The sequence below is a fragment of the Drosophila serrata genome, unplaced genomic scaffold, assembly GCF_035046125.1.
Source record: "Drosophila serrata isolate PLE 108 unplaced genomic scaffold, ASM3504612v1 contig_167, whole genome shotgun sequence".
NCBI classification, from domain to species: domain Eukaryota; kingdom Metazoa; phylum Arthropoda; class Insecta; order Diptera; family Drosophilidae; genus Drosophila; species Drosophila serrata.
In genome coordinates this window covers 33,534-60,286 of record NW_028257065.1, presented here as the reverse complement: position 1 = coordinate 60,286, position 26,753 = coordinate 33,534, and the positions used below count along the sequence as shown (strand labels likewise).

Genomic DNA, 26,753 nt, shown 5'->3' with positions numbered 1-26,753 from the left:
CAGAAGCGAAAGGTGAAACCATTTCGCCAGGTAAATGTTCGGACAGTGGTGCAAAATTCTATAAAAGTTTTCAATAATGTTGCTAACGAGACACTTTTTGGGGAGTTTGAAGTGCTACAGTAGAGCCTCAAGATAATGAAGTTAATCCCAAGACAATCTATCTAAAGGATTTAAATAAATTTAAATTATTTCTTGGAATATTTAAATAACATTCTTTGGAACGTTATTACAAATATTTTAATAGACAAATATATATATAATTTAATATATTCTTTAGCACTTTTGATTAGTTAGGTTTTTTTTTTTCAATTTTTGAATATTAATTTTGTATTAAGTTAATTTATTTCTTTAAAGAATCTTTCAATCTTCTTCATATTTTGTATAATACAACTTCTTCCTTATTTCTTTCCATTGAATGATAAATTTAATTATTCACCAAAAAACTGTTCAAACAAATTCCACATTATGTTCTGAACTAATCTCAATTATTTTTGTGACATATCTTTACAGCTGGTAATTGGGTTAAATTAATTATTTTCACCATTCCCCACTGGAGTTTTTCATATTCACTGTTGCATCGCAGGAAAAGAGGTGGAAATACTATACACTAGCAGCAGCATTGCCTTTTTCCCGTTTGCCATTCAATTTTTCGAAAAAGGGGGAGGCGGGAAATTCGAAATATTTCCATAAAAGCCACACAATCGGCCAGAATAATTCACATTTTCGGCCATGCGTTGACATCCCCCGCGCAGCCCCATCGAAAGAATTTTCCCCATAAGCGTATAGGTTTGTGTTTGTTGCATAGTTTTTCCCCGGGAATTGTTTGCTGCCGAGGGCCATATTTTCATATATCGCATATATTTTCCGTATTTTCGCATTTTCGCATTTTCAATTTCTATTGTTTGCTGTCATGTCTGGGGCACAGTGCCGTCTCTCGCAGGGGGCTCAACTTGTTAATAAAAGTTTACCGATTTTCGGACGTCGCAAGAATGATTACTGCCACACTGCACTGCAATTTAAAGTTTTTCCCGCTCATACATAAATCAGGCGCAAAGGAAAATCCCACGGCACAGCGACACAAAGAAAATATATATATATATTGTCCGCGAAAGTTGCCTCCGCTCCGGTGCGTGCAAAGTTGTTTAGTGAGCAAACTTCAACTGGACATGGCCGAAACCGCAGTTGGCCAAAATGGTACAAAGTGTGCCACGCGGTTGCGGGTGGAGTGTCAAGGGTGTGGTGGGTGGTCCGCGGTAAAATTAATAAAAGTCGTAATAATACTCGCAATTTCCTTTCAACACCGCCCTGCCATCGCGCATTTTCCTTTGCCTTTGTTTCCTCGGCCTTTTGCATATATTTTCTTTTTTACTCTTTATACAAACACATATAAATATATATGTATATATAGTATATTTTTTTTTTGTGCTGCTGTCCAGCTTTTCCCGTTGCTGTGTGGAAATTCCTCAGCTCTTTTCCGATGCTGGATGGTATGGGGGAAGTTTTTGATTTAAATAGTTTGGCTCAGGCATTTTACTGCTTGGCTGGCATTTTTGAGCTGCCATCGGACTCCTACAAGTCTTTATTATTTTTATTGTGCCTCCCCCCTCATTGGATTCCTTGGCCAACGGGGCGGATTGCTTGTATTATTATTAGTAAACATTATGGGCAAGGTTAGGTCATGATGGGGGGTCACTATAGGGCTTTTGCTTCTCCTGCAAACGGAAGTTGGGCGGCTGGGGGCTGACTTATCGTCGCCATTTTCAGCGACGAGTCTTCGTGCATAAATAATTTGTTGGGCATTTATTATTTGTTTTAGGTGTAAATATTTCAAGCTCACAACTGAAGCGGTCCGAAGAAAAGAGGTCGAGGTTTATAGCTTAATTATTCCCATGCATGAAACGAGCCTCCTTTGACGCCGCTTCCTTCTTAAGTCCTTTTCTTCCCATTGCCATTGTTCGGAAAACCCCTTTTGTGCGGTCTTGGGCTTCATTTTTTTTATGATTATTATTATTATTATTATTTCTCCCCAGCACACGCATATAATACATAATTTTTTATGATTTATAAAATGTTTGTTTGTGCTAGAGGTCAGGAGGGGTTGGGGTATAATTTTAATTATTTCCTACATGTGCGCGGTTTATTAATGGCCACGTCAGCTCAGCTCAGCTCAGCTCGGCTTTTTCCATGCTTTCTCTCTCTCTGCTCGGATTTTAATGGAGGTCAACTTTAGTTGAACGAACCAAAAACAAAAAAAAAAATAGAAAAAAAAAATGCATAAAGATTTATTGCATTTGACAAGTTTTTGTTAATGATTATGGCACGTGCTATGGTCGCTCTTTTTGCCAAGGTTTAGCAACCCCTTTTACTCTCGACTTTAATTTACAATCCCTTTTGGAGGGGCCAGGCAACAACCTTTCAAGGCTCTTGGGAGTGTGTGTGAGTGCATAGAGAAAAATAAGTAGTATATTTATTTATGAAATATAACTACCACTTTATATTTAAATTATAGTTATTTAGAGGAAATTTGTTTGAAATAATCCATTGTTTTTAAAGGGAAATCTTGATTTTCTTGATTAAGGGTGTTTATATTGGAAAATGTATCAAGGTTTAAATATATATATACAATATTAATTATAAAATTCTTTACTTAAAGGGTTTGGATTAATAATACTTTTAAACAAATAAAGAGACTGTCAATTTTTTTGAAAGTTTTATAAAGTTGTATCGTTTTAAATATTATTTCCTATGACAGAAATCTTGTTTATACTGATATCTCCCAGTCCCAAAATTTGCTCCCTGTGCATTCATCTTTAGATGGTTTGTGGTTTTGCCTTATTTTATGAGCTTAATATTCAATATCCAAAGACATGTGTGCCCTTGGCCACCGAAGTCACGCAGTGTCAATAAATTAATATAAATGTCACTTGCCAGACTGCATCCCATAAATTTTTCAATCATTTGGACAACGCAGCAGTTTTTCCGCCGCCCCATTTGCTTCCCACACCCATTTCCGGCCACGCCCCCTGTAATAGGATGTGGGTGGTAATACCGTTACAAAAGCACAAAACTGATTTGAATTTAATTACTTGCTTGGCATATTTTGTTATTTTCCCGTCCGACCGTTAAACGTTATGCAAATTGCTTCGACTTACAATACAAGAAAATGTTTCTTTCTCTCGCTGACAAATTGTTGATGAACGTTGAATATATATTTTCTTTTCTTATAGAAGAGAAAATGGAGCAGGTTTTCCCCGGGAACTTTAGAGGTGTGTGTGTGTGTGTGTGGGGGGGATGTATAATTGCATTTTCGTGCTGGGAGAGGGAGACGTTAATGAGCGCTACCGAAACGCGCTGGAATGTCAGCCTTACTAAATCATCATGCCAAAAGCAATGATGGCCAACACAGCCTTGACGTTTTGCCTAGAAAGGGAAGGCAAGGCGGGTGGCTGTGGGTGGGTTTAAATTGGACCTGGTCACAGATATACTGAGGCTGGGGGGAAGGCCTTTGCACACACACAAACACACCCACATTCGCATATCAGATGTGTCCTTAGCATAGCCAGTGACATTTTCTGCTCCATTATTTTCATCATGTCTGACAGACGACATTTCAACATGCAACTAGCAACTAACGGGGGCAGCTAACACCAGCCAGCCTTTCCATCTTGCATCTCGCATTTCCCCATTTTCCTCCGCTTTTCCGGGGCTCTCTCTCTCTCAGCACCGCAGTAACACGTATGGTAAGTGTAACCCCAACTGTAGCTGTGAAATGCACATGAAAAAAGAATTACAGTGGGAGAAATAATGCTCTAAGGTTGGTAAAATGAAGAAAATTTGGAAAATATAACGAAAATATATATAACAAAATTAAAAAGCAAATAGGGACTATTTAAAGCTTTAAAATATATATTTGTAATAAAATATTATATGAAAAAAATAACAATATCTTAGTTAAAGAATCTTTTTAAGCTCAGTAGCCAGAATATTTGATATTTATCATCGTATTATTATTTATTGATTAAGATTTGAAGCGCAAGTTCAGAAATATATGTGTTTTGGCAATCATTAGCCTCTTGGTCACAAAGAAAACATAAAATATATATATTTTAGGTGTAATATATCGATAATTTTAAATGCTAATTTTTTTTGGGTATATCTAAGTTTTTTAAATATCATAACTAAGCCAAAAATGCTTTAATTTCAATTTGGAAAACGGTTTTGTGTCAGTTTTTATTAGGCTAATAATTCTGCATACTTAATACAATTGTGTAAAAAATTCAAATTTTCGACAATTTTTAGAAATTTTAATGATGTAACCCCTTATCAAATTTAAAAAAAAATTTCAAAAAATTTATTTTTTTACCGGACATGGCTAGATCGATTTAGCTTAAAAAGATGATATATAATATATATGATTTATAGGGTCGGAAATGATTCCTTCACTGAATTAGAAGCTTTTGACCTAAATTATAATACCCTCGATTTCTTTTAAATTTAGAATCAATTGCTTTCAGTGCCTTGCATCCGCAAAGTGCTGCCAAGATGGCTTGCCGCACTCCTTTTACTTCTAGCCCAGTCATCTTTCTGCTCTCTCTCTCTCTCTCTCTCTGTCTCCCCCTCATGATGTCCTTGTGCCTCAAGTCGGCCATTTGGTCGTGTCTGCGTTAGACACCAATATATTATGCCATTGTCGTGGTATGCGTGTCCTGTGCGTAAGTGGCAGTTCCCTGTTGCATGTGCCTTTTGCCCGTGCATCTGTCTGTCTGTCTGTCTGTTGGTGTATCTGTATCTGTGTCCTCTGTTTATGTGTGCATCTAGAACAGTTATACACCCACCTAAGAATTTCATGGGTCTTACGTACACCCACTTATTACACACCAACACCAACGAATCTCAGGATCCTCGGACATAGCGTTGAAGCGTCCTTGCGACTCCCTTTCTCACATATTCAGACCATCCTCATTCGCTTAGGTCGAGTCAGCATTTTGCATTGCAAATATTTATACCCTACTTAGGTTGAGTTTTATGTGTGTGCCCATGGAGTTTGCACAGACTGTCCGATTTCGGAATGAAGCAGATAGCTCAGAGTGAAGCCAAGTACAGTGAGGAGGAAGTATAACGAAAGGGAAAATTATTTAATTTAATATATTACAATATTTTATTATATTTAATACGGAAAACTATAACGTGAAATATACATTAAATGTCTAGGAAATCGAGGAAGAGGCTTAAGCAATATGGATATGTATTTATAAATTGAAGAACAGGATTAAGCGAACCTTTTATCTTTACTAAAATAATTTTTTGTTATAAATTTGAAAGTATTATTTGTCTAAAAAATACTTATACTTATTATTATGTTTCCTAAATATGCAAGAATTGTAAGTATAGTTAGTAAAGTAAACTACTCGTTTTGTATAAAAAAAAATATAAATTAGTACAAAAATCTTCCCGTATTTAAATACTTCAAGATATAGCGAAGTTCAAGCTAAATATTTATTTATTTAATATTTCTATAAATTTTATATTCCCTCAAAATTTAGTTTACTTTCCCACAAAATATCCACTGTTGAAACACTGTTTGTCCTTGTGCATTTTCAGAGCTTCGCTTGGTTTTTCCTGTTTCATTTTTTTGTGAGTCAAACCACTACCACATGCCATGCAATTAATTTGGTGCAATTGCATGCCATCGAAAATAATATACAGAGATGGAATATTGTAAATGCCATCTAGACATATTTTGCATGCAAATTTGACACTTTTTGCCTCATTATTTGACGCCATAATAATAATAACCGGGGTACTATGGAACGGAACGGTTTAGAGGGGAGGGGAGTTCTGGCAGGATGCCGGCATATTTCATTTAACATGTGTGTGTGTGAGTTAATAAGGAAATATCCTTTTACACATGTGACCCTAATAATTTCCCCGAGTTCTTAGGTTCCGAGAGCAGCCTGCATTACTAATAATAATGCCATTGTATGCACACGTGTCTGTGTGCGGGCGTTCGTATGTGTCCTGTATGTCCTGATGGTGTGTGTGAGTGTGTCCTGTGTGTGTGTGTTGGTGGGGTATTTTGTGTGCTGTGTTGTGATTTATTGCATTCGTGTGCCAGATTTTACAAATGTAATGCGCCACACTATGGCACTCCTTCTCGGTCCCTATTCCTGGCTCATGCATATGCAAAGTTTCGAATATTTTGCCCTGCGAATATGTCACAGTGTATATGAGTGTGTGTGTGTGTGTGTGTGTGTGTGTGAGGGGTATCTATGTGAGTGTGTGTGTAGGAGTTCTCTCGCATAAATATTCCATACGGAGTCATATTTCTTTCCATTCGTTTTGTATGCGCTCCACTCTTTCAAAGTGGCGTGGACATACGTGTCGGAATTATTTGACTTCCGTTTTTCCTAGTTTTATGTTTTTTGTATTTTTTTTGGCTCTCATTCCCATTTCCCATTCTCCAGTTTTCGGTTTCAGTTTCAGTTTCGGGCATAAGATGAATATGAAATTTTTATTAGCTTGCAAAAGTTGTAAATGCAAATTTGTTAAGCGAACCAAAAGGACACACATCTCAGGTCTCTCCTGTTGCTCTGCCAGAGCATACTTTTCACCTGGCGCATGATGTAAGCGGAACTTGTCAATTCATAGAGCAGAAAAATTCCAGATTTTTGTTGAATGCATTTATGCAATGGAACAAATCTTGAAGCCAAAATGTTGTCGGTCGATTGCAAATGCTCACAAAATCTGTGAGGCTGTGAACTGTGATGGCCTCCATTTCAAATATTACGTATACGCACAGAGACACACACACTCGAAATGGGAATGGCATAAAGGAAACTATCTGTGGCAATGCGCATAACTATGCATAATTGTTGTAAAATGTCTGAACTCGAAAATCTGATAAATTATAACTGCAAAGTTTTTTGAGTGCGCCAGCAAAATTTTAAGCAATTCCAGCCACGCCCAACCAGAATCCCTGCCCCATCTCTGTCTCTCTTCGTTTCACCGCCCTCCATGAAAACGTAACTGAATCCCAGGCAAAGCCAAAAGTTGAAACATATTCAATTTATGACTTTAGATGAAAATTCCCCCAGCATTTAAATCACTTATGCACTTAATCAGTGCACTTAAAATGCAAGAGAAGTGCCACAGCAGAGACACACACTCTGACAGAAGCCATGAGAAGAAAATCGCAATCATTTCGTGAGGGCACTGGTTAGCAAAGTTCGGTAAATCGACTTGGAAAAGTTTGGAAAACAATAAGATTTTGTAATGATATAAAAACCAGACTTGCAATATTGGATTATGGGATCGTAACCTAAATTCAGATTAATTAAGCTTAAAATATTCGCATTCTTTACATGAATATTTATCGAGATTTTTATACAATTTATTCAGTTTTACTTATGATTAAAAAACTCATGTCAGCCAAAAAAGCATTAATTTCAACTCGGAAAGAAGTTTTGTGTTAGCTTTTAGGTTTTTAAATCTGCATACTTAATTTGGAAATTAAAAATGTTGGCCAATTTTTGCAAATTTTAACGATGTAACCCCTGAAATTTTTTTTAAATTTTTGAAAAAAAAATTTTGTAAAATGTATCTTTTGACCGTACATAGCTAGATTGATGCTGATCAGGAATATATATGATTTATAGGGTCGGCAACGATTCCTTAACTACGTTTCAGACTTTTGACTGAATTTATATCTTAACATATTACTCTTGATCTTTAATAACACTGAATTAATTTTGAATATATAAAAAGATTAGATATACTCAGACGCTATTTTTATATTTGACTTGTTTTTCAAACATAAGGTTGCAGAATTTGAATTGTTATATATTATTAATTATAACAATACATTTCTTGTAAATTTTGAATTATTTTGTCTAAGAGACATTTTATTATTAGATGGGTTTATAATGACAATTATAGTTTCTTTACTCTTTTTCATATTTCTAATTTAGATTTCAATAAACTGTTGATTTATTTATGTAAATTAAATTAAAGAAAATGTCTTTGTTATATATTAATCTAAATAAAGGTTAGTAAAAAAAATATAATTTCGCCCAACGTGGGGCTCGAACCCACGACCCTGAGATTAAGAGTCTCATGCTCTACCGACTGAGCTAGCCGGGCATTGGATATATAATCCGCTAGAGTTCAGATAGGATCCGATGCGATATTATAGAAAATAGAAGAATAAATATAGAAGCTAAATATAGACTCTCCGAATAATAATGTTGAGGAAAGTAAAGCATAGATCGTGTATATATGTTTATATTTATGTATCAGATTTTACAATTATAAACAAAAGAACAAGAATGTGAAGAAACTTAAATTATTATAAGGTACAAGTTTCTTGTTCTTTTTTGACTAAATTTATTTTAGTTAATATATAAACAAAAACTATATTATATATTTCCCTTAACTTGCAGACCAGTGTATATCCTGGATTGCGTGTACGCCATTTGATTTTAGATTGCTTTTGGTGTGGGCAGAGCCAAGAGAAAATGTTGACACTTTTGATTACGCAGTATAATGGCTGCTGTTCTACCCTCCCCCAGCTCCCCCTGCTTGATCAACAATCGATACGATTCGATTCGATTAGATTCCGATATAAAGACGAGCATATTTACATGTGAGGTCTGAAGGAATGCATTCACAGCCGATTCCTTGGCCCAGAAATCCCGCAGCGTTGCCTTCTCCGGCGGCTCTCTGGCCGGATAAGCGGTCATCTCCGTTGTGGTTGATTCGGCGTACATCGATGTCGATTGCTATTACAATTACAGTCACACACGCACAACACACACCACACACACCTCCTCTCTCTGGTGGCTACTTAGCCTAGTTTTTCGGCTTTATTTTTGGCAGGGCCACACGCCTTGACTTGGTTTCGGATTGGGAAATAAATGAATTTAGAGCACGTGACAATTTGCGGCTTGATTTATGCGCCAAGGTTGCCTTGTCGCTGCTTATTTATGCTATTTTTATTTTTGGCCGTAATTTGAATAATATGTCCGTATAAAAAAGCATTTATCACCGTTGATATAATTAATGTCACTTGCACAAATAACAAACACAAATGTTTCATTTGATGCGGGGAGGCAGCATATTTTCGGAAATTAAATTGCTGCCTCGATGATTGCGATTGCGGATGGGATTGCTTTTGGTGCGTGGGAGCAGAGTCCTTGTCGCGAATTGTTGTCCTTTTTCTTGTGGCCAGCAGTGAGTTTGCCATGTAACCGCATTAGCCGCTGCTAGATACCAAACTGTGCCTACGGTCCTTCTCAAAAGTCCTGAAAGTCGCTAAAAAGTTTTCCCAGCGGCGCGTTTTCCAAACCGCAGCACACAATATGACGCAAAATATTGCACTGCATACATAAACATAAACAAAAGGGGTTGGGGTTGGTGGGGAGGGAAAAGGACGATTTGGTTGGAAAATGGAAAAACGGCCAAGAAGAAGACGGAGAAGAAGAAGCGTCTTGACACGTCAAGCCTGTATGTGTGTATTTGTGACATGGTCTAATGGCATTTCCAAATAGCTTAGCGCAAAAACTTCATACAACAGTCACTCTAGCTCACACACACTCACTCGCACACTCACTCACACTCTCTCAACTTGTCAGGCCATCAACTACGACAACAACAACAATAAGAGGTACAGGAACAACAAACAGCAAGTACAGGGTACACCAACAATGGCGACGTTTCAATTGCATTTCCGTTTGTACCAGTTTTCATTTCAAAACTCATAAGTTTCAGACGACATCAACGACGACGACGACGACGTGACCAGCGGGCTCCTCTGCCTCCGGTACTCCTTATTCTTTGTTACACAGCAAGAAATTTTGGTATAGTTTAGGAAGTAACATATCTGAGAGGGGTTTCCATTAAGAACTTATGATAACAGGACTTACAATAGAGCAAAATTTATTATTTAACTGCTAAGAAAATGCGGTTTAAATTTACAAATTCCTGATTAAAAATAAATAGGCCTTAATTTTATTTTCATTTTTTATATATGTAGATTAGTTAAAAGCTTTTTAAATATAAAAAATAAAGAAAATTGCTTACCGATAATAGGAAATAATTAGACTTAATTAATAGGCTTTTATTTTATTTTCAGTACTTATTTAAAACAGTCAAAAGCTATGTAAACATTAACAACAAAGAAAATTGCTTACTAAGATAGTTCAAAATAAGATTAAAAATAATTATAAACCATCTGAGTAAGAAATTTTCTTTATTTACTTATTTTAATACGGATCTGTTTTATGTTTTACTTCAATATTCAGAAACAAACTTTAAGATTTCACCCATTAAAAATTCATTAAGTTATTTATTGGGTAGATTTTTCCTCAGTGCAGCTAAGAAACACGCTGTGGCTGACAGCACGGGACAACTGTTTGCAAATTCTAAAAACTTTTCAATATGTTTGACGACGTGTGCCATTCACAATGGGTGGAAAACGCTTTTTGCTTGTTTAAGCGAAGGTGGAAAATGGTGCAAGGTATATTCCTGCGTCAGGTAAAACGAGAAAGTTTTGCTTCAGGAAATAATGGATGGCTGCGAATAAAGATTATGTAAATACAAACACTTTCTAAGAAGAATATTCAAGATATCACAAATATTTAAAGTTTGGGTATACTTTAAGGACTTTTCTTGGATTCTATATAAAAAGTTTCTGGGGAAAATTTAGTTTCATATCTCATTAAAATATTTAGAGTTGGGGTATAATTTAAGGACTTTTCTTGGAAGTATATATAAAAAGTTTCTGGGGAAAATATAGTTTCTTATCTTGTAAACCGATCAGCTTTCTGTGGTTTAAATAAGAGTGGCTTTTATAGCTGCTAATAATTATTAAAATTGTATTAATATCTGTATAAAAATTTCCGTGCCTTTTTTGCAAACATTTTCCTCACGTTACAAATTACTTTTTATAGTAAACCACATTTTAACAATTTTTTTTAGCATGCTATAAAAAGTTTGAAGAGTAATGCCAACGCTATAGTGCTTTTTATCGGGCTAACTACATTTTAGTTCCCTTGTGCAGCATAGGGCCATCGTTTGGCCCAAGTGAAAGTTGTTGTCTATGTGGAAAAACAACGGAAGTTTTGCCACCCCGAAGAACCTCTCAACCCTTGGCATCCCCTGGACACTATTCTAGGACGGGGTACTTCCACTTTTACCACTTGAGCCGCTTGACAACTTTCACCATTAGCGGAACAACGGACAGACACCAGCACACACAAGTCGAATTTGTAGTCAGCGCCATCAATTCGAGTTGAAGACGTTTCCCAACCGCCCAGGCCTCCATTTTCCCCCATTTTCCCTACTAGAGGGAGGCCTGTGTTTTATTGCCCTGTGACGAAGAATGTTTGGCGAGTGCTTTACAGCACCATGGTCCGTTGAATTGAGTTGTTTTGCATAGTTTAAAGCGACTGACGTCAGTGGCAGAATTATGAAAATATCATAAGAGCCAGCCTGCATTCCTAAACCCCTGGAAAATGGTCTAGAAAAGCGCCTGTAAATAATTTATTTATTTATACCCCTTCTCCACCGAACCGTTTAGTCGACTTGCCATTTTCTGCGGGGAATTTGTTGTCATTTATTACAACAGTTGCTGCCAGTTGGCCACTTGCCTTTTTTGGCAACAACCGAGTCCGTGTTGCCAAACGGTAGGGCGAACGAATAAACAAATGGCCAAAATAAGTAAAAGGGGCTACAAGAAAAAAATATATGTGTATATATATTTTTCTGCAAATTCTAATTACTGTCATTTGGCTCTGGTTTAAGTTTTTCCTCGCCGGCTGCGGCTGTGGCTTTGGATCTTGGCAAAAGTTGCCAAGGGCCAGCATAAATTGGCTTTCATGCAGCCAAAAACTTTTCCCTGCTTTCTCTCTCTTTCTCTTTTGTTTTTGATCAAGTTAATATATTTTAATTTTGTTTTATGGCAGGAAGCAGTAGTAAAACGAGTGAAATTATTACAGCTCATCTTAAACAAAACAAAAGTCGTTTGCCATTTATGGACCAGTTAAAGTGGCACTCTCCTAAATGGGGGAAAAGGAGAAACGAGAGCTTCGTCGATGATTTAAATAGCCAATCCTAGTTCCCCTTGGAAATAATAGAGGCAGGCGCAAATAAGCTCCAACCCTTTTTATGTTGCTCACTCGATAAACTTTTATAGTTCCTGTCACTGTGGCATTCGCTCCTATCCAAATTGATACTCCAAAAGGGCCAGACGTCGCTTAAACTGTCCTCGGCTATTTATTTAACCTCCCAGTATCCCTCGGTTTGCTGCTGTTTGCAATTAAAAACGCTGATATATGTTCTTTTTACAATTCAATAAATTTACGCAATGCTTTACTGTTGCCAGTCCCTGGCCCCTTTTTTAATGCAATATTTGTGTTCGCCTGTGCGCGCGCTTTTTGTATACAATTTATTTTGACTCTGTGGCGCGGCGAAACGAAACGAAACGATTCAGAATCTTGCAAACCAATGACAGTTTAATTAATTGCCGCACTGTAATGCGTTTTAAATTGTCATGTTTATACGGAAAAATGCTCAACGAGGGCCTTGGTCCTTTTACTGGTTTGTGGACACGGCACGTCCTTTATTGTCAGAGTGTGTGGGTGTGTGTGTGTGGGTGGCTTAATGCCCGATTGTGTGGACAATGGGGGGAAAATCGCGAGTAATAAAGCAACACAACTATATTTTCATTGTTGTGGGCACTGGACATTGGTAGGAAAAGTGCTTTGAAGAAGTCAAAACAAACAGGCATGAGAAAATGAAAAAAGGACATGGGTTTTCCCAGTCAATAAGAGTGTTTATCTAATTTCTATTTCATGAAGGGAAAATAAATAATTGAGGGAGTTGGGTAATTAAGTATTAAAGAGGAATAATAGCTAGCTGAGTACTTGTTAAGTAAGGCTTAGAAAGTGACTTAAGGCAAGGCATTTTATAAGAATAAAATACTTGATTCTTGAAGTATTTCTTATTTTAATCAAACTTTAAATATATCTCCTTATTTATAACCAATTTTCATTCCTTAAAATCAAAATCATCCCATTGTACTACATTAACCCATGTGTGTGTTTATAGGCAAAAGGCTGTCTGGCTTGCTGGCCATGGGTAATATTGTTTTACATTTGTGTTTCATTGTTTTTAATAATTGTTATTATTGTTCGGGGCTGTTTTTCGATTTCAACACCTACATATTTTCATAGGAATTTTCACATGCGGTTGTGTGCCGCTTTTCCTCCTCTCTCCTCTCCCCGCATCGCTAATGCAATTTCAATGGCCGCAAACTACAACAACGGGCAATTTAAATGTCAACCGCAATGAGAAGGATCAAGTGAATATATATAAAGATATATATTCACATATTTATGCACCGCTTCAGTGGCCATGTGTGTGCATTAAGCCTCGGCATGCAACTGTTCTGATTTGATAAGACGCTTAAGTGCTTCGGTTGGACTAATTTATTAAAGTGCTTTATTAATGCCCTTACGAAAATCCCGGACCCGCAATTGCGTTGTGGGAAGCATCTGGAGATGCTTCTAATTGTGAGTCCTGCCCGAAGGAAAACACAACGCTATACATATACATATATAATAAGGACATCAGTCGCCAGTCGTACAACAATGGCGGTCTGGGTCACATTTTCCGAGCCAATGCGCCCCTGCAACACGGCGAATGCGTAATATTAATAGGCGTCTACGTAAGCAAAATCTCACGGCTCTGCCTCTCTCCACGTTTCCATGGCTCATAGCCCTAGCTTTTGCCATAATTGCAAAACGCCTTAAGGCTATAGACGCGTTCAAGCCTATATACACATGTCCATACATATGTAAGCACATAATTATTACTTTGGTGGGTAGGCCTTAGAGTTTTCCCAAAGAATGAGTCCTCTTCGAGGTTAAATGATCCTTAATAATACGGATTAATTTGGGTTATCTATTGTTGGGGAAATCCTTTGAACATATAAGACGATGCCAAGCATAATTAGAGAGTTGTGTCTAATAATTAGCTGATGGAATAGGAGGTTCTATTGCGAAATCAGTTGCTTTTATTTCATGGAAATTGCTTAACACTGGGGATAAGGTTATAAGGAGTTTTTATTTATTATTTATATAAAATAGTTCTTTACTTCGAATGAAATCCCCTAATTGCATTCGAAGTAAAGAACTATTTTATATAATCTATTTATCATAACCATTGATAGTAATACAAATAGTAGTTAAAGTAGTAGATTATCTAAAGGGAAACTCATAAAACCTACCTGCGATTTACTATTTCTCTCCTTATTAACTAATTGCCAACTTTACAAACCTCCCCTCTGCTCCTCTGAGATAACATTTACGCCCAGAGCACTATGAATTCACCTTCATTATGTGCTCACCAAAATAAACACACACAGAATCAGATATATATATATATAGTACTCTTGTCCATGATACATATCCGCAAACATGCGTTTATATTGTTCAACAATTTGGCGACTCAATTTGAACTTGACTTCAATTAGTCTCCGAGGCGTGACACAAATTGTTTGTTATTGTTCTCTGGCCTGAAAAGCCATTTAATCAAAGTAATGTAATTTTTCAATAATCGAATCTATACGCAGAGCGGAGCAATTATTTCTGGGCCTTTTCATTCGACCCTGATTGGCAAACAATTTTAAATGAAAAAGTGCAGTGAACAAAAAAAAAATAAAAAATTGCCAGCGAACAACAAATTAAGAATGCGATGAAAGGCGCCAATTAAACGGTAAAAATCCAGTGGCCAGGATGCGATTTATCCCCCTTGCTGCTCTCCTGCTGCTTCAGAATCCCCTGAATATCCTGAATATCCTGATGCTCTGCAGCAGTTACGTGTACCAACTGTCAATGCAATCAGTAGCCGTAATGCTGCCCGGGCGGACAACTCAAAAATGTAAATCAAGCATGCCTCTGATGACGCAGTCAGAAAATCATTAAAATGAGCCCACAAAGGCACCGGCCAGCGAAGAGTCAGCGCAGGACAACAGAACTGGACACGGGACATAGGACACAGGACTCACAGCACCAGGCTTAAAAAAGCAGCAGCAGGACGAGGTTGTGAGTCTGTGTTTATATTTGTGTCAAGCAATTAAAAAATCATTGCAGCAGCAGCAAACAACCGGGATAAGTCCCCAAGAGAGTCCAGCAAGTGATGGACTATAAAGTGATGCTTAATTTTTATACCCTTTTGCAGGGGTATTATAACTTTAGACAGAATGCTTGAAACGCAGTGAAGAAGTCATTTCCGACCCTATAAAATCATATAAATTCTTGATAAGCACTAACAGGCGAAACTATCTAGACATTTACGGGCAAAAAATACATTTTTGAAAATTTTTCAAAATGTTAAAAAAAAGATAAGGGGTTGCATCATTAAAATTGATAAAAATTTTAATTTTTTAAATTGGAAATTAAATTAAATTAAATTTAAATTTAAATTAATGCCTTTTTGACTGAGTTATGAAATTTTCAAACTATGATTTTTTTTTAGAAAATTGTAATATAATTATAGCCATAAATAATAATTATAGGAATCTGATAATTTACAAATCAAACCTAAAATTCAATTGGAAACTGCAAGAGTATTTAAATATCGATTTTAGTTAGTTTTCTTTTTTATTGAATGTTGTTTAGCTTTACAAGCCTTTTTAAATAGCTATAAAGTTAAAATTGAGTTTGGATTTAATTTTAAAAATACGTCCAACCTTTTTTATTTATTTTAAATGAGCCAATATAAACAAGCTTTAGTAAAGTTAAACTTGTTCAATAAAGTCAAATGTTTAGTTATTTAAAATCTCTTTAAATAAACCTAAAACGTTATAAGTAATTTAGTTAATTTAAAACATATAAACACAACTTTCAATGATAAATATTTTATTTCACAAGTTGAGGATTTAACTTCCTTTTTCAATCCTTTTCAATGGGTATTGAGTATAAAATGCTCTTGTAATTGTGAAGCAGACGCGTCATATACACCCAAACGCGCATTACTCATACGCCCGGGTGGCCTGCACCTTTTGTTAAAGCGAGTGCGAATGCTGCTGCTGGGACGGAAAATTCAGGTGGAAAAAGGGGTAAAAGGGAAAGGGAAATGTGGGTGAAGCAAAAGAGGTTGGGCTGCCAGAGTGTCGTTGGCGGCAAACTGAGATTTTGTCGTGGCGTTGTAAGTGAAAAGGATCACGACCACGCAAATGCGCAATTTATGTCGTCAGGTGCAGTCAACGGACACAGCTGTCCCCGGTCCCCTCGTCAGCACCTAGAGGGGAGAATTTTCACTACCCCCCTATACTATCTGGGAAACCCACACCCAGGGGGTTCCCCGAGCACCGGTTCATCCACATTTCACATCCCTGGCGCGTGCAACACGTAAATGGCAGCGAAATTTATCAAACGCTTTATAGCCCAAAGGCAAGTCCGAAGTTTTTCGGCTTTCCTGCGGTCTTCGGGGGGCTGGGAAAAGTCGGAAAATGAAAGAGAGAGAGGCATACACACGTGCCACATGGGTTTGTTGGGCTTAATCTTGTTCACATGTCACTGCAGCTTGTTTGGTCATAAGTTGGCTGCGACCACTCTTCTCTCCCCTCCCAAAGGTAACTGGTGGGAATAGAAAAAAAAAATAATTGACGTGAAATCTGGTCGATTACCGCCCACTCCACTGGCGTCCGCCCACTTTATATGCAGTTAATTACACCGTCGCTGACCTTGCGTGTTGCATGCCCGCATTTTGGCTTTTGTTCTTTTGGCATGCCGCTCACGTCTGTGCCAAAAATCTTAATTTCTCTGCGGCTCTGCGTGTCCGTTTTTCTTGGCCAACACCGTTTCCTTTATTTCTTTCTTTTCTTTTCTTTTTTTTGGGTGCAGCCCCGTCCTGGCCATCATTCATAATTGGCGTGCTGCACCTTTAAGGCGTATTTATGGCACAGTGGCATTATCGGGCCTGCTAAATTGCCTGATATATATGTCCAATTTCATAGCAAAACTGGTCAGCACAGGAATGGAATTTAAATGGGGTCAAGAGAGGAATTTATAAATTGCATTGCAGCTATTTTTCAGGGGGAGAATGTGGGTGTTGTAAAGGGTGGAAAAATAAGTTGAATATAAAAAAATTCCATCTCTTTGAATGCAATCTTAATTCATTTTCTAGAAAGCCCAAACATTGGCTCTCCGTTTTGTAATAACTAAATTGCATGATTCACTATTACTTTCACTGCAAAATTGGTTTCAAATGGAATTCTGTGGGGTCAGCTGTGGGAAGCTCAAATTTCCAATGTTGTGGGAATAATAAAAATATAGAAAACACAATTTTATTTTTATTTTATGCCGACTTCTTGTGGGCTAATAAATAAACCTACAGTTTTCCTCTTGTTTTGTATTTTTCTCAAGAAATCAAGGCAAAGTTTTAATCTAGTAAAACTATATTTAGCATTTAATAGTTTCAGCTTGGAGTAAAAGAGGGATGAATTTATCTAAATATAAAAATAGTAAAGGTTTCCTAGGAATTCCTAGCATCTCAACAATATTCCTTTTGGTTTCTATTTAATTTGAAGACATGCTTTCCCTTGAAGATATAAGCCCTAAACAAATTAAAAGAATATGAAAAGTAAAAATATTTTGCAGAGCAGAGAAAGGAAACTTGAATTCCTTTCGAAGAAGGCTAACAAATTCCATTAATGCTCGTTAATCCCTTCCACAGTGTTTCGCCCTGGGAGTACCCGAAAGAGTTTTCCGCTCCCATTGTCTTGGTGGAAATTCCTCTGTCTCAGCCCACTGTTTCTTTTCCACCCCCCATCGACCTTCACAGCATGGTGGTTGGTTGGAAATTTAAATTTTGATTACAAACTGTGAGCATGAAGCGCACTCCACCTACTCCATGTCCTGGCTTTTGTAGAGCAATTATTTGTTGAGCTTGACAAGGTTAATGCAATTTGCTGCACCCAAAAATCATTCAAATTTTTGCTCGGATGGCCGTCACGCATACCTGGTTGAATAAATTATCATAAATGATTTTGTAAACAGTTTTCTTTTATACTATTAGCCAGAGCTGGCCCGCTTGTACTTCTCCCTTGGCCTCCTCAGTGGACTTTGCATACATTTTTAATTTCCCTAAGTGAAACGCCACAAGTTTTCAAATTGGCCTTTTTCGCGTGAGTTTGCCCGTAGTGCCGGATGATTTTCTATGCATTTTCCCATTTTCCCCAATTTGATGTGTATATATGAGGCCCCGACCATTGTTCTTTGTAGCCTTTTGTACCACGGCGTGGAGCCTGCGGATCGCGACCTCACACACACACAACGGTGGATCCTGGTGGAGCCCCTTTTGGTTGCCGAGGAGAGCGCCGCTGGCTCATCATAAGTTTTGATTTTGAATGGTGCTGGGGAAAAGGCAAGGAGTCTAGCACTAAGAGAAAATTTTAGAGAAATTCCAATAGGAAGTAGAGGGAATGGAAATCTATTTGTTAAATATTTTTGTAATATTTGTAAAGGCAAAAGAAATCGAGCTCTAAGTTTATTTTAAAGTATTAAAGCCTTGCCTTCAATGGCAGTTCGTTGGGTGACTAGATAGCTTAAAGATCTTGTCGTATTAATTATAAAAAAATATATGTAATTTCTAATCTATTTTATATAAAACCCTGATATATTTTTCGCAGTGCCTGGTGCATGTTCCATGCTGTGCTTTTGTTTGCCAGCCGCGGGCAAGGCGCGAAATTGCCTTTGCCATTGCAACTCGCAAGTTGGAGGAGCCGTCGTAGTGGTTGCCGTGAAGGAGGAGCCCCGAGGAGAATCTACAAAACTGGTGAGTCCTCGTTTGGTTCTGGGGGATGCTTGGAGTACTGTGTGCTAGCTTCTACTTCTATTTTTTCCACTTCTTTTAAGCTAGAGCCAGTCTTTGTCTTGGGCACTAGGCAACCCTCTCTCTCTCTGACTTTGGCGACTGCATTAGACGCATAGCTGGCTTTTGACTTGGTCGTTATCGATTATGGCTTGCTGCCACGCCCCCGCTGGTCAATGCAGCCTCTCTTAACCCACAAAAGGTGGAAACTTTTTCAATAGTTGTTCACAGGACATGCAGGGTGTGCGGACACTTGATTGCTGCGCCCGCATGCTGCCATGTACTTTGTGATTTGTGCGGACTTTCTTTTCTTTTTCTTTTTTTTTTTTGGCCAGATGTCAAAGCCAAGCCGGTCCTTTAGGCCATCTGCTGAGAAGCGATGGACAGGACTGAGCGAAAGGCAATGATTGAAATTTATGCGAAAATCAACAATTGTGAACAGGAGCTGGGCCAAGAAAAGTAAGTGGCTTTTATAGACAAGATGAAGGAAAAATAGATTGATAGGTTTGTGATTTTATTTCTAAGGAAGATTAAATAAAGTCAAGAATTCAGCGAAGAATTTTAGGATTTAATTTAATATATTAGATAAAAGTAAGTAGCCTCTCTTTGTCAGCAAATCTTAATAGGAAAAAGTTTTTAAACTTATACTTGTTGTAAATTGTTCTATATAAGTTTATATCTATTAATAGCATTTAGAAAAGTATTTTAGAATATAGTTTAAAATTAGAGCTCAAAGTGAGTAGGATATATGTATTAGGCAACAAATCCTAGAGGGAAAATGTTTGTAAACTTATAAACTTATACTTGTTGTAAGTTTATACATATTAATACTTGTCTCTAGAAATTCTTATAACAAACTCTGATTTAAAACCTTATCCTTAACCTTTCGATAGACCTATCGATAGACTTCCAGCTGACCCTTATTTTTCCTTGAAGAGTTTTACTTTTTTCCCCCCATAACATATGTGTGTGTTGGAAGTTCCTTAAGAGCAGCCCGTTCTCTTAGCCACTTTTGCAAGCTCTCGAGTATGCCAACTCTCTAGCTCGACCATAAAAAGCTAAGACCTAATTCTAGACTTTGCCCTCGTCCCAGGCCGCAGCTCGTGCTAATTGTTGGTATTGTTTTCCCTTAGCCAGCAAAACTCCCACAGTGCCGTGAATGAGTTAGTGAGTGAATGAGAGCGAGAGAAAAGGAAAGTGCTTGCATGCAAAAATGTGAACCCCCTAAGCCACACCGACCACCCACCGCCCACTCCAGCCCCCCCAAGGACGTTCAAGGAAGAGTGAGCAAAACAAAGAAGCCAAAAGGCGAGGCGCCGACGCCTTTGATTTTTAGGCCAAGTGACCAAGTTTTTCTCACCCATTTTTGGAGTGGGACGCTGACCGCAAAAAAAAAAAAACTAACTAAAGAACGCTGAAACCTCGTATATAGTTTTATGTATGCCCAGCACACACATACACACACCACACACTCGGAACACTCACCAAAATTATACCAAAATATTCAAATTTATATTGATTTTGCTGCGCTGACGTGAAAACACTCACTTAAAATTCTCAAAAAAAAAAAATTATATTATGAAAAATGCAATGCATGCAAATCTTGGACTCACCTTGAAGGCCTTGAACGAGGAGACCACATAGAAGGCCCCATCCTCCAGCTCATCCAGATGGTACTTTCGATCCCCGTCCATGGAGAAGACATAGCGTGCACCACGCGGCAGATCCATTTTGGGTGAAATCTTGTCCAGCAGATTGTCCAGTGAGGTGACATCCCGTCCTGGTCTATAGCGTAGTTCCACGCCCGGAAAGAAGGGATCCCCATTGCGATAGAAGACCACCCGGCGTGCCTTCCAATACGAGAGATTATTATAACGTGCGGCCGCTGCACTCGATATCTCTGGCCGGGATTTGGAACGCACCAGCGGCACCACCGGCGGCTGCTCCGAGGTCTCACTCATATTGTCCGGATAACCGGGACTGATGGCACGACTCTGGCGGCCACTGGTTGCTCCTCCACCACCGTTCCGCTGTTGCCAGTAGTCTGGCACCTGGCGATCGAGCTGCTCGCCGGCTGCTAAGTTCTCCTCCTCATCATCATCATCGTGGGCATTCTGAATCCGAAAGCTGGAGGATACAGGACGCTTGGAGGGACTCTTGGCAGGACTACTGCGGTTGCTATCGTGTCCGTGTCCGTGTCCGTGTCCGTTCTTGTTGCCGTGTCCGTTGTGCTGGAGATTATCATCCAAATGGGGCTGCGTCGGTGGCGGCGAAACGTTTCCCTCGAGCGGTGCGTTCGGACTAATTTGTGGCATTGTTTGGCCGCTCAGAACGGACTCGTTACTGCCAGCTGCCAGGCCATCGCCAGCTTTGGCTTCAGTTCCTCCTCCTCCTCCGCTTCCGCCTGCTCCCTCTCCACCGACATCCACCTCATCATCCATGTTATGGGCCTGGCTCAGGCTGGTCATGTAGTCGTCGTTCTCTTCGTGAGACATTGTCCTGGTATTGGTGTTTCACAAGCACTCACTTCTGGGGTTTCTCTTAAGGCACTTTCCCTGGCTCACCTGGCTCACCTGGCTCACTTGGGCCCACCTTGCGTGTTGGGTTTGTTGTGGTCAAAAGGAATCGCTAAGGGCAGCGTCGTCGCGTCGACGCAATGCAAAAATGTGGAGCGCAAAAAAATATGGAAAGCCACTTTCTTGGAGTTTTCCCTCTCAGCTTTCGTTTTCGCCCACAGTCGCTGGTTGTCCAGCGCGGAGCCAAGGAAGGAGCTCTTAGCTGCAAATTAGAAATATAATGAAAGTGATTTGGAACTGATTTCAAGAATCTCACCTCATTTTAAAGCATTTTTTAGAAATATTATGGAATTGGATATTATAAACAAAGTTTGAGCAATTTTTATACCTTTATATTTATAATTTTAGTCAGAAGCTTGTAATCTGTGAACAAGTCATTTTCGACTCTTTATTTATATATATTCTTAATCAGCATCCAAAGCTGAGTCGATCTAGCCATGACTGGTCGGAAAATAAAATTTTCCAAAATTTTTCAAAATTTTATAAGGGGTTGCATCGTTAAAATTGTCAAAAATTAGTACAATTTGAAATTTGCTTATATTTTCAATTAAGTGTGGAGATTTATTAACCTAACAAAAACTAACACAAAACAGTTGAAATTAAAGCATTTTTGGCTTAGTTATGACATTTCGAAAATGTTATTTGGTAAAATAAAAAATTATCATATAAAAATATTAATGTTTAAATATATTTTACTGTTATAAATTTTATATTTTTGAAGTAATTAAATTAGAAACTGACTCGCGTTAAAAACCAAATAATTTATTAAAGATGCGCCTTTAAGCCATGATATAAAAATATATTATTTGAGCGGCTAACTTAAAACTGGAATTATTAAATTATAAAGTTGAAATATTTTATAGTTTCTTTTCGAAGGATTAGAAAGTTTAGAAGAAATCTTCCTCTTCCAAGACTCTTTATTTAATTCAGTTATCAGTTATCCCTATTGTAAAGATCCTTTCCCTAATTGCCTCATTCATAAACCGGTAACAAATTGTACATGTGTTCCTGCTCTTGTCCGTCTCAAGGACTGCACTTAGAAATATCAACTGTTACCCATGTCCTCTCACCCTTTTGCTCAATCGATATGCCACGAGCTCTCGATGCAATGTGTCCAATATGCTCCCATTGCCCAGGGGCTCTTCAAGAGTCCCTCCTCTTGAATCCTGGTCTCTGCACCCAGTGCTCCCTGGTCCCTGCTCCTGGCTGTTCCCTGATCCCTGCTCCTAGCTCCCCGCTCCCTGCTCCAATGGGTCAATTCAATGGGCTGTCCGGCGAGCAGCACTTGCCACTGCCTTTGTCCCGGTAAACAGACCGGAGACCGAAGAGCCCCACTCAACCATTCGGCGTGGGCACTACAAACATTCACACTTCTGCGGGCCAAAAGGGATGGAGGATAGGGAGGGAATGGTTGAGAGGGGAAGGGGAAAGGGTTCAGGGTTCAGAGTTCAGACCTGCTCCGCGTTCTCCGCTGGAGAGGCCGAAAATATCGCGTATTATTTGCCCTGCCTTGCCTTGCATTTGCTATTTGCTGTGTTCACACGTTCAAAAAAATGTGCACTCGAAATTGGGTATTGGAAGTTTTAAGAGATGATTTAATAAATTATAAAAAATGCTAAAAAATATATATTAAAATTGTTTAAAAAATAATGATTAGATTGTTTAAGAGAGGTATCTTTCTATAAATTATTTAAAAAATAATAAATGAAATGCTTACATGCTTTAAGGATGGCATTGTTTAGAGTATTTCATGACTGAACTCACATATTTCACCTTCTATTTAAAAGTTATTATTTTATTTAAGCTATAAATAAATTGCTTAAAATTATAAGATAGAATTAAGGGTATTTAAAGTGCTATTATATTGGGTATAATACGAGAAAGTTCTCAACTTTAAGCCCTAAAACTTAAACTGCTTAATATTAAATCAATTTTATTAACTTTTAGGCATGGCTGTTAATACTCTATCTTTATTCGAGAAGTTAAAAGGAATCTTATTGAATAGAAGCATTTTAATAGAATTTTTGAATAGAAGCATTTTAAATAAAACGTTCTGATCAGGTACTTCTTATATTTTTATTTGATTCTGATTGGATACTATTTATATTTTCTTTATATATCAGTTCCCCCTCCTTTTTTTGAGCAGTGCATTTGGTGGTAAGCACCGTAAAATTGCAGACGGCTGGAAACAAGCCGACGACTCCCGGCTTAAGTGGCATCGGCATCGGTCTCCTGTGTCTTTGACCACTCTGCACTCACACACACTCATGCACACACACACACATACACAGGAGCCCTCAGCTCACTAACAACCATTCAGACACACACACACACACACACACAGACAGGATCCCAGGATCCAAGTCCTTTTCACTGCATTGGAATTTCGTGTATTTTACAATTGCAACAAAAAATAAATATTTGTTGGCAGCGGTGGAATTTCTTGCTGGCAGAGCCTCTTTTTTTTACAACCGATTTTTTTTGGGGTTTTTCACCTGTTTTTATTTTTTGGGGGGGATTTCAGGCTGGCTGCCTTACCTGTTTTATGCAAATTTGTTTTTATTGCAACACGTTGCACGTTGCTTCCCTTTTGCTTCGCGTATTTATGGCCGTGGACGTGGATTTCTTTTTTTTTTTTTGTATATTTCTTGTTTTTATTTTTTGTGGGTTCGTCCGGCGAAAGTGGCGCTGTGGCTTCTTTTGCGGCAATTAGGTTAATGACACTTGGGTCCGACGGTTTGTTGCTTTGGGTTATTTATGCACAAACAGTTGTTGCAAGCAGAGGATGCTGCCCCCCCGAAGCTCTGCCTCTCAGCCACTTCCGCTAATTGCCTATCAATCAGCCGCAATTGTGTCCACTTTCGGAGGGGGGATCCTGTCTGAATCGAGCGGGGAGGGAAACACTCACGAATAAACACATTTACTTGAATCAAATTTAATGAACTCGAGATGGCAAGATGGCGATGGCGATGGCTGGAGTTTATTAAAACATCTTCCCTTTTTTGGTAAGAAGAAAGTTTGGCGCAAAACAAAAGTGCGGAAACTTTTGCTTACTTTTCTGGCGTTTACCGCGGGATGCACAAGAAGAAATTCCGTGTGGCAACTTTGCCGGTCAAAGTGTTTTTGAATTGTGTTTCGAGCTGCGCTGCCTGCTGGCTTTTACTTCTACTGCTGCTGCTGCTGTTGGCGTTTTCCCGCTGCCGCTGCTGCTACTGCCACCGATTTTCCCCCTTCTTGCCACATTCCGTGCTGCCCTCGCTGCCTTTTGTCCACTCTAAATTTCCTCGGCGACGCAGCCAATTTTCTTAGAGAGTGCCTTTTCCCTACTCTTTCTCCCGCGAATCGAATTACACGTTCGCCATTGTGTGAGTGACTGACTTATGGGGCTAACTGCCCAACTCCACAACATTTCACCCCACCCCAGAAAGGTGGGGCTACCCCTCTCCGTCACTAATTGTGCCCTGCTTAGGAAAACCGCAAGCCCACTCATACACATACACTTGTACACACACACACACACACACACACACACACACATTCGTGTAGAGGGAAAGTCCTAGGGGGCCATTTGTTAGGTGCTCCTAACCATTTGGCTTCTTTACCTTACCCATTGCACCGTTGACCAGGGGCGTAGCCATGAGCAAGGGGGTGCCTTGGCCAGCTCCTCTAATTATTCCTGGCCAGGAGAGGAGATTCCTGGCTCTGACCAATTGATTAAGGATATTCTTAGTCTTGGCTGTTTAAAGCCATTTCCAAGGAGCTGCAGGCCAGGAAAATGTTTACTATGACCACTCTGCAGGGCCATTTAAAGGGAATCCTTTAACCCCTTCGAACCCCCTGCAGGGCATGGCACTGTGGTGAGGCGCTACGGGTTTAATTTGATTAATTCTAGGTTAGCTATAGCTTATTTTATATCTTTTCTGGGTTTAAAAATATTGTGCAATATATCTAATATTACAGGAACTATAGTTAATTCAGGCAGCCATTGCAGTTTGCATTTAAATCAGAGTATTTATAGATCTTAATCACTGTCAGACCTGAAATATTCGGTTTTTGTTAATTTTTTTTTTAAAAAGAACGATGTAACCCCTTATCATTTTTAAGAACTTCGAAAAAATTCAGAAAATTTATTTTTTAACCGGACATAGCTAGATTAATTCAGTTTTTGATGCTGATCAAGAATATATATGGTTTATAGGGTCGGAAATGACTTCTTCACAGTATTACAAGCTTCTGATTTAAACTGTACCCACTAAAAAGGTATAAAAACAGACCATTTTTTGTGAAAAATCAAAGTTTTCCGGACATCATAATTCAGCCAAAATTGCATTAATTTTGAATCGGAAAGCTTTTCTGTGCTAGTTTTTATTGCACTAACAAATCTGCATACTGCGTTTGTTAATGCTATTGTCAGTTTTTTAATAAAATTATAAGATCCTGAAAAAAGGTATAAAAACAGGCAATTTTGCCCAAAAATCATAGTTTTAAAATCTCATAACTAAGCCAAAAAACCATTAATTTTAATTCGGAGAGCAGATATATGCTAGTTTTTACTAGATTAACAAATCTGCACACCGGGTTTTCAAATTTGAAAAATTCAATTTATTGTCAAATTTTGACAATTTTAATGATGTAACCCCTTATAAAATTTTAAATTTTCGAAAAAAGTCCGAAAATGTATTTTTCTCCCTGACATGGCTAGATGGATTCAGTTATTGATGCTGATCAAGAATATATATGGTTTATAGGGTCGGAAATGACTTCTTCACATACTTTCAGTCTTCTGACCGATATACATGGATATGCATTTGTTTCAGGAAAAGTCACTTTTAGAGAATTCTTATCCCAAGTTTGCGCTCCTGGCAAGCTTCTGCTTCTTATCTCTAGAACAAATATTAATGGAATATATAAAATAATTAACAAGTTACTTACCATTCAACATAAAATTTCTTAGAAAATGTTCAAAACCTTTACCACAGTGGCTAAACTCAAACCCGATTTCACTTAACTCCTCATTTCCCCCCCTTTTCGGAAAAGTCCGCTCTCCTAAAGGGAAATCGCAGCTTTTTGCTTATCGTGTTTATATTGTCGTCGTCGTCGTCGTCGTCGGTGTTTGTGTGTGGCCCAGCGATTGTGTACTTGGGTTTATGTTCGTGTGTTTTGTCGTCGCCTTAGTCGTTGGCAGGACCCTCAGCTCTATGGCAGTGGAAGAGGTCCTGGCATAGAGGGGTCCAAGGGGGTGATGGTTATGCGCCACTCACATGCAACTCCTGGGCTAAAACAAAATTTGAGGGGGATTTCTTT

General features: G+C 38.4%; 1 protein-coding gene and 1 non-coding gene across 4 annotated transcripts in view; both read right to left on the bottom strand.

The window, feature by feature from the left end:
- DCX-EMAP (Doublecortin-domain-containing echinoderm-microtubule-associated protein) overlaps window positions 1–24,579 on the bottom strand; it is a 48,264-nt gene extending 23,685 nt beyond the window's left edge. The window contains exons 1-2 of one of the 3 annotated variants that reach the window (XM_086827393.1): window positions 23,988–24,579; window positions 20,487–21,651 (exon numbers count right to left, since the gene is read on the bottom strand). In XM_086827393.1, the coding sequence (XP_086683519.1) occupies window positions 20,487–21,368 (882 nt within the window). In that variant the 5' untranslated portion in view covers window positions 21,369–21,651; window positions 23,988–24,579. Of the gene's footprint in view, window positions 1–8,639; window positions 8,909–20,486; window positions 21,652–23,987 lie in introns of those variants that run through there. The other 2 variants (XM_086827395.1, XM_086827394.1) reach the window with 2 other exon arrangements.
- On the bottom strand, window positions 8,067–8,139 carry TRNAK-CUU (transfer RNA lysine (anticodon CUU)). Its single transcript has one exon. It is a non-coding gene; the product is annotated as a tRNA-Lys (tRNA).
- Window positions 24,580–26,753: the final 2,174 nt, after the last annotated feature.